Raw genomic sequence first — 12,187 nt, 5'->3', positions numbered from 1 at the left:
TAGAGTACTAGTGCTCCTTTGAAGAAGAGATCTCTCCGAAGTACGGATAGGATTTTCAGCCAGGGATTTTACCATTAGCCCTTCTTACCACCTGGAGCTGCACCTGGAGCTGAAGTAACCAGGAAAGCCATGTGAAATATAAAACAGGTCACTGTAGTCAGGACCTTCTTAGGTTGACCTCCTTAGGTGCTTTGTTGAACATAACTACAAGAAGTACGATAAATCTGTGGTTGTGATGATCTAATAGTAGTGTTGCAGAGGTTAAACATTCAAAACAGTGAAGTCTCTGTTTAAAGCCAGTTATCACCACCTAATAAAGGCCGTAGTGGGAAAGCTGAGGGACATTTTCCCTTAAAGAAATAGTAGCATATTGCTTCAATCTGTAGAACTATCAGCTTCACAATCCATTTTAGAAGGAAGTACTTTCTGTTGAGTAAAATCATGATAATTTTCTTTCTTTCCAATGGTGATGGTGGCAAGCATCCTGTCATGCAGATAGGAGAAATGTTAATTGTTTTACTAACCCTGGAAGAGCAGGAAGTTGAAAGTCAGCTAGAGAAGAATTGTTATTTTCTTCTAGTGAACATTCAGAGAACTGTTGTGTCACTCCGAAGAGGAAAGGTGTCTACATGAGACCATGTTCTTTTGTAGCTCTGTTGTGATCAGTAGGGAAAATAAAATCCTGCAACAGAGGTGTCATTCCCACCCACAGTACTAGGTGGAAAAAATCTGCTATTGAGAATAGTGGGTTTTTTTCCCCTTTATATTCCAGGAATTAACGTCATTCAATTATGTTTTATTAATATATAGACATTACATTAGAGAATATTTAGGGACAGAAAATGGATAATAAACATTGATAAATTAAAGTTTAGAAAAATAAAAGTAGTCTTTTATATACTTCTTTTAACAAAGCCTAGTGACCCCACAAAAGAAGACTGTACTAATAGAATTTTCAAAAAAATACTACTTTGGTGGTGTACACCAGATAGGAAATCTGAGCCAAATTAGATCTGTGGAACATTTCCTAGATATTATGGAGACACAAGATTCTGCCCTAATTGCACAGTTACTTAGTATTCAGCTAGCAACTGTGTTCCAAAAAAGGACAGTGATACTTTAAATAAAGTAGATTTTCAAGGTGACAGAAACAGCTAACCAAGAATTGTAAAATATATATATGATCGTCAGCAAGGAGAAAGAAGTTTCTTTCCAATGTCACAACCAATATTTCCTAATTTAAACAAAACAAAACAAAACAACACAACAAACAAAACAAAACAAAATTCTGGGAAAGATACATTCTTATCAAATTTACCAATAAAACATTCCAGTCATTATGCTAGCTTGAGCTAATATAAAGACAGTTTATTTTCATAAATACAATATACAGCATCATGAGACTGTGGAGATATGTCTTTCAAATCTGAGAAGTGCATGTCACAGCCACACCAAGCAATAATTATAAAACACAGGCATACTGAAAACAAGAAAATTATGCAAAACTTATAGTCTTCAATGATAATTTAAATTAACGATATCCAATAGTTCACATATTCAAAGTAACACATTGATACTAGTGTCAACTTGTAATAAATATATTGTAATATTGTAATGTATTGAATTCTTGTCTATCGCTTATCACAGGTCATGACATAGTTACATGTGGCACTAGTTTATGAAATAAGTAATAGAGTTCAATATATTAACTATGCAGTAACTACAATCACTAACATCAGGAATAATTATGTCCTGAAATTATTTTAATCCCCTTCTGTGTCTGTTAGCACATGTAAGTACACTTTTCTATTTGAGTTAAATTATCTAGCAAAATTACTGGCAATATTCACTTTTTGATTATCATGCTCATCTTTGAAAATGTTATGCAAAATCCTTTGAAACAGCTTCTATAAAATTTGGAGCAGACATGAGTATTGTAAATGTGCAAATGATGGCAAAAAGGGTAAATGCAACCAGACATAATCTGTCTATGACAGCAGCTGCAAACTTCCACTCACTGCAAATTTCTTCACCCTCATCTTGCTTCCGGAACCGCATTGCTATGAACTGGACTTCCTCCAAGATCTTCACAATCACTGGAAGACTATCCATTAAAGCCTGCTTTTGCACAAGCTCAATGTCTTCTGCTAAGGGGCAAGTCATCTTTCCGCCCTTGCTGACCAGGTCGTTCTTCTGTGGGCAGCACGGACTCTCCACGGCATGGTAGCTGTAGATGGTGTTGCCATTGTTGGACTGGTGCCCAGGAAGGACGTTCACCTCCAAGCTGTTTACACTCAGCTGGTGCTTGGAATAGCTGCATTTGCAAGAGAGGGGCTTTATTTTTTCCCCAGGCTTTTTCATTCGTAAAAACCAAGCACACCAATTCAGCAGGATGACACGGACCTGAAAGAGAGTTATGGTGGAAGAAATACAGGAGACTTTTCAACATTTTAAAAGTTTTTGAAACATTTTGTGACTATTACAGTTAGTTTACACAGCCTCTTAGAAATACTAAGAGGATGGATTCCTGTGTTCTCCAGCTATGTGCTTTTGAAATGTTTCTTTGAGGGTCTAGCTTTTTGCCTAAGGGTAGCCTCTTTTTCTGGATCTGTCTTGAACATAGGGGTGTTTAATGCCCACTTGGCTTATAACACAAAAGAGATGTAAAATCTTACTTTACAAAAGGGTCCTTGGAGACCCATCTTTATCAAACACTCCCAGATCTCTGCAATTGAGCAGACAGCTCAAAATTTGCTGTATGGTTTTCAAACATTTCTCATATTGTAAAGAAAGAGATACAGCTAAATACTTTTGGGGCCAATATTTAGGTTTTGCTGGAAAAAATCCCTTTATGACAGATTCTGGAACATTTCCTATCCCCACTGCTATTGTTTACATCTAAATAAAAGACCTTGGTTGGGTTTTCTTGTTTTTTTTGAAAGCTATTTTATAGTTTTGAGGAGTTCAACCACATAATACAGCAGGCTTTTTTTTTTTTTGCAAAAGAGTAAAACAATTACATTTAGTGCTTCAAAATCTGACTGCCACTATTAACTGCTGTCATTTCCCTGTGTGCTTGTGCATCACAAGATGGTCTAATGTGCACATGGCAGATTGTGCCTCACATGTTTCTTGTCAAGGTCACTAAGTGAGCTAAAGCTGGAAAGTGCATCCAGAATTTTTTTCCAGTGAACTGATCTTCAGATGTTGAGTCTGGATCCTAGGCCTGTTAGAATTCCTATTGGTAACACTGTTAACTGTGAAAGGCAGAAAAAAGACTGTGGATCCAATATTGTCTTATGTGAAGAGCAGCAAACTAAATCAGCAAAATCTTGTAATTTTAAGATACTCCAGGTGTTATGCATACAAAATGAGCATTGACAATATGCTTGACAGGGACCCTCCATGCAGACAGGCTTCTATGATGACATTATCATCCTGGCCGCAAGCCAAATAATCCGACAGGATTCTCTCAAGAAGAGAACAGATGTGGCCTTTGATTTTCCCTTTGGGCCTTATCTCACAAGGACTCCCTGTGTAATCCTGCTCCTGTTACTTCGGTCATGTTTGACTTGGGACTACACTTTGCTTTCAAAGCTGTTTTAGATGCAGGAAAAGTTGACTCCTGTGTTTGCACAGTACAGATACAGGAATGGGGAAATTACAGCTAGCACTTTGAGTTCCTGCTGTAATGACAAGCATTATTTCAGAAAGGAGGAAGCATTAATAACCACAGATAGGAATAATAATAATAACAATAATAGCCAAAACCAATGACCAGTAAAAGAAAGTTACATCATTTTTTTAATTCTGCAATGTGAGTTCTTCTAGGTCTCAGCCCTGAACCATTTTCTTTGAGCTACTTTGCTTCCCTCCCACTAGTGAATTTTTTGTTCTTCATCATTGTTATCATTTTGGCTGGAATAGAGTTAATTTTTTTCCTAGTAGCTGGTACAGTGTGTTGTTTTAGATTCAGTATGAGAAGAATGTTGATAAAACACTGATATTTTGGTTGTTGGAAAGTAGCGCTGACCCTGAATCAAGGACTTCAGTTTCCTGTGCTCTGCCAGTAAGCAGGTGCACACGATGCCATGAGGAAGCATAGCCAGGACAGCTGACCTGAACTAGCCAGAGGGATATTCCAAAAGGATATAAAGTATGGAGAGTTGGTTGGAGGCTGTCATTTGCTGCTCAAAACCAGGCTGTGCATCAGTCAGCATGTGGTGAGCCACTGTACTGTGCTCCACTTTCTTCTCTTGCATTTTATTACTCTCCCTCTCTCTCATTCCTGCTGTCATTATTATTTTTTATTGTTATTCATTACTATAATTAGTATTATTATTATGTTGTTGTATTCTGTTTCAGTTATTAAACTGTTCTTTTCTCAATCCACAAAGTGTTGGAGGTTTTTACTTATTCTGTGATCCTCATGAGGGAAGGGAGCTGAGATGTGAGCAAATGACTGTCTGGTACTTAGGTGCTGGCTGGGTTTAAACTATGACAGTCCTGAAACACTGTTTTCCATCATTCATATTATTTTGCTTTAAATATTTCAGTGTTTTCTCCATAGTCACCACAAACAAATAATAGCCTATAGTGTTGCAGCCTAAAAAAAAAATGGATTCTGCCTTTAATTGAACTTACTTAATTATAATTTGCTCAGACGGCTCATGGACACAAAATGGGACAACATGGAACAAAATAAAAGTCTTAATTGCTAGCAATGTGTCAACAGTGTGGGTTGCAAACAGGAGAAGTTAACTCTTTAGATCTCTGAAATTCCAAAACACTAAGTCAGACAAACATTCTAATTAGAAAACGTTAATATGCCTGCCTCTGAAAGGTGATGAGAGGTGAAAAAGCACTTTTATATGGGAATGCTGCTTTTTCTTTCAAGACAGAGTTTTTATTCCTTAGGAAAATTGTATTTATAACTACAGTCAAACCCATTTCCCATAGAAAAATAAATACACACAAGACAGTAGCACAGCTTTTCATTAGCTTGGATTTCAAATGCCCTACTTCCTTGAAAACACAGACACTCAGGCGTCAATCTGTCCTTATCACACCAATTAATTCAAGAGACAACTGCAGCATACAGGTTTTTGGAAGACAGCTGAGTATGATAATATGAATCTATACTCTCATCTGCATTGTCATATATGGATTTCTGTGAAGGAAGTATACAGGTACAGCTGTCTTCAGAGGTCAACACCCTTCTCTGAGCCTCTCCTAGCTAAAATGCAGCTGTACTACTAGCTTCCATCACAGCCACCTGCCTGGCCTAGTCCAGAGCAGAGAGTCTCCAATTAAAGCTCTCTTGGTAATGGACATTTTCACCTGAGCAGAACTCTGCATGTCCAGGTTTGAAGCATATCAAAAAAGAAGCCTGAAACATAACAAACCTGCTTGAGGCACAAGAATGAGCCAGAGTTCTCTTGCCTTTTCCCAAAAAACCCCTTCTTCCCTCAGTGCTTGGTCTCTCCATATCTCTCTCCCATGCAACAGTCTTGCTGTCAGTAGAGAAAGATCAGTTGAGCTGTAGTCCATACCTGAAGTTATCCACTCCAAACAGCTCTTCAGCTGGACCTTCTTTACTTTCTTTTCTATGCTAGCTCAGCAGACATTATCAAAAGTGTCAATCAGCAAGCAACTCTCATTTCTCAACCGAGTAGCCAACAAATGCCCTGACTGAACCCCTCAGATTTAAGTTCCTCTCTTGAAAAAGGCTTTGTAAGCCATCAAAGATTAATAGAAAGGAAGGCTCAATTCTGAGCAGTGGAATAAGGGAAGTAAACACCTCCAGAGACGATAAACACTAACAGGCACTCTCCTCCCTCTTCTGTTACAAGGTGCAAGCACAGACCCCTTGAGAGAGAGGCGGGGAATATAAACGGCTCAACTGTAAATGGTTTAGAAAGCAGGTGTGCTTAAGAAACGTATCCATTAAAATCTTCTGGGTCTGCAGAAGCTCCCACACATGGCCAATTATCCAATGCCTCCCCCTGCAACTGACTCCAGCAGACAAATCCATTTAAGCAGGAGGTGATAACAATTCTGTAACAATATCCAATTAATCAAGGCTAGAGTTTGCAACAAACTGCTGCTTGTCTCTGACAGAAAGAGGACTGTGGGAAGTAAGTGATAAGGTCAGCAACTGGTACTGGAAACGAAGAAAAATGTAATGCAAAATTTTTCTTCTTTCTTAAGTTACTTCTTCACTTCAGGGTTGTTTTTTGTTTTGTTTTGGTTTGGTTTGATTTTTTTACTGAGTAAAAGTCACTCAAGGTGTTTCTGTAGGGAACACCTAACATAGGTGGATGGATGGAATTGAAAAAAAAAAAAAAAAAAAAAAAAAAAGACGCGCCAAACCAAAACAACAACAAAAAGAATAGAGACAGACTTGAATTCTAATCACTGAGCCTTGGCCATGTCTTGTAGAGTAAAAGTGCCTACTTTTTGTGAGGTCAGCCTCTTCTCTACACACTTGGCATTCACTCTTTTACTCTTGAGATTCCTCAGCCCTGTCAGCTTGTCTGGTCTACAGCTTTTACAGTCTATCATCTGCACTTCCCAGTAATGCTTTCCACAGTTTTGGCTTCTTGATGGCATGTTTTGTAATGTATGCCAGTTCAGTTGTCCAGCCACTGAACAAGGTTCTTCCTGAATAAGAATTTGCTGCACATTGTGTTTCCAGCCAAGAAAACAAGAGTCTGGTAGAGAGCAAGAGCTGACTTGCAGGGCCTGTGAGCCAGTCTAACATGAACCATTGTGTCTGGGCTCCTTAAAAAGCAATCAAATAGGTTCTGTTACACTGCTGCAGACTCTGTCCATGTAGACATCTGAAGCATATATCCCAGATTTGTGCCCTCACACAAATGGACAAAACCTTGCCTACAGACAGGTTCATCCAGAACTCAGATTCTCTGCTGCCTTGAAAGTAAGAGGTTTTTAAATCATACAGCACTTTGGGAAATAATTGTAAGTAGGCTTAATTGTTATTTGACTTTAAAAAGAAATGCACTGAAGTGGCAGTTTATTTTAAGACAGGAATTAGAAAGCAGCTCTGAACTTGGGCTGACATTGGTAACCATGTGATACTCAATTATCCAGCATGTCAGAATAATTGTGCAGCCTGAAAAATGTGGTGAACAAGATATCAGAGGATGTTGTACAACTGGACTCTTATAAACAGGGTGGTAGATATTTGACTGTGACTATCTGTATCTGCTTCTGCTTTTGTTATTTTTCATTCTGTAAACACAAGCATACTTTGCCTATTCTAAAATCTGTGAGGAAAAGGAGAGAGGGGAGAAAACATAGTTTTCTTTCAACTTGAGAATCTAGAAGAAACATTCAATTTGAAAGCCAGGTGGCATTGGTGCCAGACTTCACTGGGCTGACAAAGTCTGCTGCTGTAGAGAAAAGAGGGTGCACATGCTAATGCACTTGGAATAGATCAAATGGCAGCAGAAAAACTGCCCTGTGGAGACTTGTGTTTGTTCAGCACATTCTGCCAGTACTAGTGTCTGCTGGATAAGAAATTAAAGGTTTGCACTTGCAAAGTGTGTGTTGAATGAGATAACTTTGTCATGACTCAACCACTCCATCATAAAGTTGAAAAGAAAGGCCAAATAGGAGGAACTATTTTTAATGGAGAGTAAGAGAAACTGTTTTTAGTGGAAAAGCATATTTATTATTAGTATGTTTGTTCTTTCCTTTCAATTGCAAATGTAAGTGTCAACTATGCTGTTCATAACTGACTCTTCAGATTAATGGAGAACCATTTCTGTCTCTCACCTATAACAAGTATTCTGTAGCTTTTAGACAATTTTCTTTTCTTTCAGTATTTATCACCAAAACTACTTACCCATTTGGGCATCTTTCCTGCTTGGGGGTCATGATGGTGAAACTGCAGAACCAGCACTGTTACCACCACAGACAGACCAACGATGACCATAATGCTAGCAAAATACTGAGCTGCAAGCAAAAGGAGGATTTGGTTAAGGGTGGAGGACATATGAAGAACACATAATATTCCTTGTCCATGCCTTGAGATCTACATTTGAGAAGCACTGCATCACATCTGAACACCTTCTCTGGTCTGCTGCACTGAAGCATTTGAGGCATACATCTGCTCAGCTTCCTCCTCTCCTGTGAAGGAAGGCCTAGAACACATGAAAGGTGAAAACTGTTTGGTTTTTTGTCTCTGAAGAAGAGTGTAGGGCCTCACGGTAAGAATATCTTCATGCCTGCTGCCAGGACAGTGAGAAGTTGAGCTGACAACACCCACTGAACACCAACACTCCAAGTCCTAGGCCTTCTGTAGTACCAGCAGAAGTGCTGGGGGGAGGTGCTGTCCTCATAGTGCCTCTGAATCTCTTCAAAAAGTATCACCAGTTCCTCACCTTTGCCCCACTTCTGCTCCCAGGTGGTTAGGCATATTTCTCATTACTCTCCTTAGCCCCCAAGACCACTTCTTTTAGTTCATATGAAAGTACATTACAGCCTCCTTGAATGCTAAATTTAAATCTGCTGTGCAGTAAAGAAACCAAGATCTTGAAAGCCAGAACTGAGGCTAGAAGACCTATCTCCTAAGCGGCAGTATAACTCCCTCATGCCAGGAGTGAGGTTGATGCACTGGACTGTAAAGCAGAATTACCCACAGGGATAATGACATTTGAAGGTTTCAGTGGCAAAATACCAGGGAACATTACTGTTGGCTGACATAATGTTGTAATGTGGGAGAGCACATCACACTTCCCCAGACTGCAGCCACTTGTAACCCCCAGCTCTCCCTCTAGCAGCTTGAAGGAAAAGTAAAAAGTTCAATCAAAGGTCCAAAGCAAGTTCTGTTCTGCCGGTATTTCTTAATACCAAATCTCACTGCTTCAGGAGCAAAAATCTTGTCTAACAATAAGGAGTTTCTAAGGCCTTCCTGAAAACAAGGCTGTAATTTCTTCAAGAGGTATGGCTTTTCATGACAAAATGAATTATGTATTAGAAGAATAGTCCCAAGGGTGAATTTAAAGGTCTCTATTGAACTTATTAATAGAGAGAAGAGTCAACAAGCGGAGAGAAGCAGAACAAAACTGTGTTTCAGGGAAGCTGTTACACGCCCCATGTAACAGAAACACAGCAGTGTTGACATTTTTGGTTTAATTATGGTCATGAGTCACTAAGTAACTTCCTTAAACGCTATATATATTGATGCTACCAGACCTTAAAGGCCTGAAATGTTCTACTTAAAATTGCTTTAGCTAAGATTTTTCAAAAATCTTTGGAAAATTAGTCACCTGGTTAAACTTCAAAACAACCTGATAATACCTGACTCAAGATGCTAGCCAATGATTAGCAAAGGAATTGATGTTCCCAGGTTTTTTTATGCTGTAAACCCAGGAAGAGATGTCAGGAAACTGCTGTGTAAACTTGCTAGTAAATAGAAAACAGTTTTCTCCAGAACAGACTGGGAACCAGAGGGGAGCCAGGGACCCATAAACGAAGATAATTTATAGTTTTGTCTGGTGATGGGCAAGGAAGAGGCTGGAGATGTGTCATCTGCATTTTGAGGGGATGAGTGGGGTGCTCCTGTTCAAGGTACACTTCAGCCTTCAGTTGGAAAGTAAATATGGAGGACATAGTGCATGGTACTTGAGCTCTATGTGTTAGTATGAGACAGTCAAATGTTTACAAGATATCTGTGAAATCTGGCAGGTAGATCTATACCCACCAGGTAGGGGTGGGTGCTGTATTCAGAGAAAAAGTCACAAAGTCCTGGAAATGCCCAGGACTGCTCCAAGGCTGTATTTTGCCAGTCCTGAAGAGACAACAGTGAAAGTGGAGCAACAACTGGCATAGCTGCCGGTCTTTCACATCTCTAGCTGGAGATATGATGGAAGTTGTTGCCTCCTTTTGTGTGACGGGAGAAGGTAGAACTAATAGCCATTGATCACAAAGGAATTGCTAGACCACATGCCCATGCATCTCCTTGATTGAAAACCTGGTTATCCTTACAACATAGACCCAGGCAGGGATGGCCAAGATCCTGGGTCTAGACTCAGTGATCATTTCCCTGTATGGGAAGGAAAGGCCTTAGAACTCAGTGTGTATGTCCACAAGGGAAAACATTCCTGGCTCTGAAATTATATCCTTACTTAGCATTTTCTGAACTTTTCTTCCACAGTTTAATTCTACATCTTCTCTTTTCTGCCAACAGAAAAACATAGTCTTACTGCAGCAGAAGAAGTGATGAGGAAAGCTCCTGTTCTATCCTCCATGCCCCTCCTTAAAAGCATGGCCTAATCTTCTAGTCTGTTCATTTCTGTTCCTGACAGTCTTTTGCCCTCACACCAGCAAGGTCAAACCCATTACTTGGTGACAAATAAAAGGGCTGCTATCCCTGTTCACCTGTGTGGCGCCAATTCAGTTTTGTTATGCCTCAACATTGTTTGTCAGAAGGATGTGGGTGTGGGGCTCCCATGTATGCCATGTCCAGGAGGCAGCCAGGAGAAGATGGAGGAAAGCCTTGTCTCTGGGGAGACTTTGCTTGACCACCAGTTCATGTCTGACATGGGACAGGCAGGCAGCAGGGGAACACCAAAGACACTGTACCCCAGAGACACTTTCCAGTCAGATGGCAAAAGGTCTCCAGCAATGTACTGTGCTGGGACATTGGATAGGGACAATGATTTCCTGTCAGCAGGTGGACTTGGGGACATAAAAAATAGCTGCACTGGAAGCTCTGGTGGGCTCTTCAGGGCTATTCTGTCCCTTGCCTTTTGTCTTTTTGGTGGCTTCTTGAGTCTCAGGCTTTTGCCCTGGCCCCAGCCTGCCTTTTAGCTCTCCTGCCCCCGCTGGCTCCTGCTTGCCCTTTTGTCTGTCCTGCCTCCCTGTGTCCCTGACCAGCACCCTGCCTGCTTTGTCTCTGCATTCCTGCCTGAACCACCTGCGCCCAACCCTGTCCGCCTCCAAGCCTGCCCACTACCCTGATCCTCACCACGACCCTGTCCAGGTTCCTGGACCTCCCGCCTGATCCCCCTTACCTTGTGTCTGGCCACCTGTGGCCACAGGAGCCATTCCCCATGCACAGCCCCACCTTAGGGCATCAATGGCACCCCCTTACCTCTGGTTGTAAAGCCCTCTTTTCCCTCTGTCTCCTTTCTCTCTTTCTCTCTCTCTCTCTCCCCCCTTACTCCCATTTTTCTTCCTCTTGTTCTATCTTCTCTAGTCCTCTTTAGTGGGGTAACTCCTTTTTATTTTGTATTTTTGTAACCAATAAATGGTTCTCAGATACAATGTTTGCCTCATTTGGCTTAATTTTGTTCCCAGCCATCCCTGATTGAAAGAACTCCTCGCAGTTTTCCCACAGTGGAACATGATATCACCTCCAGCATCCTCTCTGGTTATGACTATGACTCAGCCTTTTCCAGCAAACTTGTGAGTTGAGAAGCCTTGCTGCTGAAAGGATCAAGCTACAATGCTCATGGATAATACTTCCTTGGAGCCACAGAACTTCAATCTTCGCTCATTCTACCCTAGCCCTACACTAGGGTGCCTGAATTAGCAAGCTCTATTTTTGGGTCTCCACTGATGTTGCTGAGCACAGAAATAGGATGCTCTCCTGTGAGGGGAGACAAGTAATGAGCTTTGGTCTCCCAAGCAGCAGCCCTGGCCTAGCCACCAGACCCTTTCTGGCAGTATTTTAGGAAAATTGTAAATCCTATTTAGTCATTTAGTGCTTTGAAGCTGTTGCTCCCACAGTCCTACACCCATGTGACTGTTGGCAGAGGTAAAGGGAAAACTGATTTTACAAAGAAGCTCAGCCCCTTTTACTTAAACTGCAGGAGGAAAATTCTTAACTCCCACTAAACATCCATCTGTGTCCTACTTGTAACTCCTAGTGACTAGATCAGCTTGAAATCTTTAACAATTCCCTTCACAGTGAGAAATGTCAGGAACAGCAATCCCAGATCAGGGCACACGTGAAAGACCAGGGGTCTGGTTGCTGAAAATTCACCTCCTCTGAGACAGAGCTCAGAAGGGACTGAGACATTCTGGAGAGGAAGTAGGTCATTTGCATTCTGCCCTGGGTAGCTGCCACAGGCCAGAAAAATGCACCAAAAGACCTGTGTTGGGAGTCCTTCAATATCCCTGACTGACACAACAACATTCCTCAGGGAAACTGAGG

At 40.9% G+C, this 12,187-nt stretch overlaps 1 protein-coding gene and 1 long non-coding RNA gene across 2 annotated transcripts in view; one reads left to right on the top strand and one right to left on the bottom strand.

Moving 5' to 3' along the window:
- Nucleotides 1–1,345: 1,345 nt before the first annotated feature.
- Nucleotides 1,346–12,187, bottom strand: part of LOC120765343 (neuronal acetylcholine receptor subunit alpha-7-like) — a 60,237-nt gene continuing 49,395 nt past the window's right edge. The window contains exons 9-10 of the mRNA XM_040090080.2: nucleotides 7,871–7,980; nucleotides 1,346–2,403 (exon numbers count right to left, since the gene is read on the bottom strand). Coding sequence (XP_039946014.1) covers nucleotides 1,882–2,403; nucleotides 7,871–7,980 — 632 coding nt within the window. The 3' untranslated portion in view covers nucleotides 1,346–1,881. The remainder of the gene's footprint in view (nucleotides 2,404–7,870; nucleotides 7,981–12,187) is intronic.
- On the top strand, nucleotides 4,083–11,143 carry LOC120765344 (uncharacterized). Its single transcript, XR_005704411.2, has 3 exons — nucleotides 4,083–4,223; nucleotides 7,848–8,234; nucleotides 10,217–11,143. It is a non-coding gene; the product is annotated as an uncharacterized LOC120765344 (long non-coding RNA).

The sequence above is a fragment of the Hirundo rustica genome, chromosome Z (assembly GCF_015227805.2).
Source record: "Hirundo rustica isolate bHirRus1 chromosome Z, bHirRus1.pri.v3, whole genome shotgun sequence".
NCBI classification, from domain to species: domain Eukaryota; kingdom Metazoa; phylum Chordata; class Aves; order Passeriformes; family Hirundinidae; genus Hirundo; species Hirundo rustica.
The sequence above is the reverse complement of the archived record's forward strand: the minus strand, read 5'-3'. Positions and strand labels throughout refer to the sequence as shown.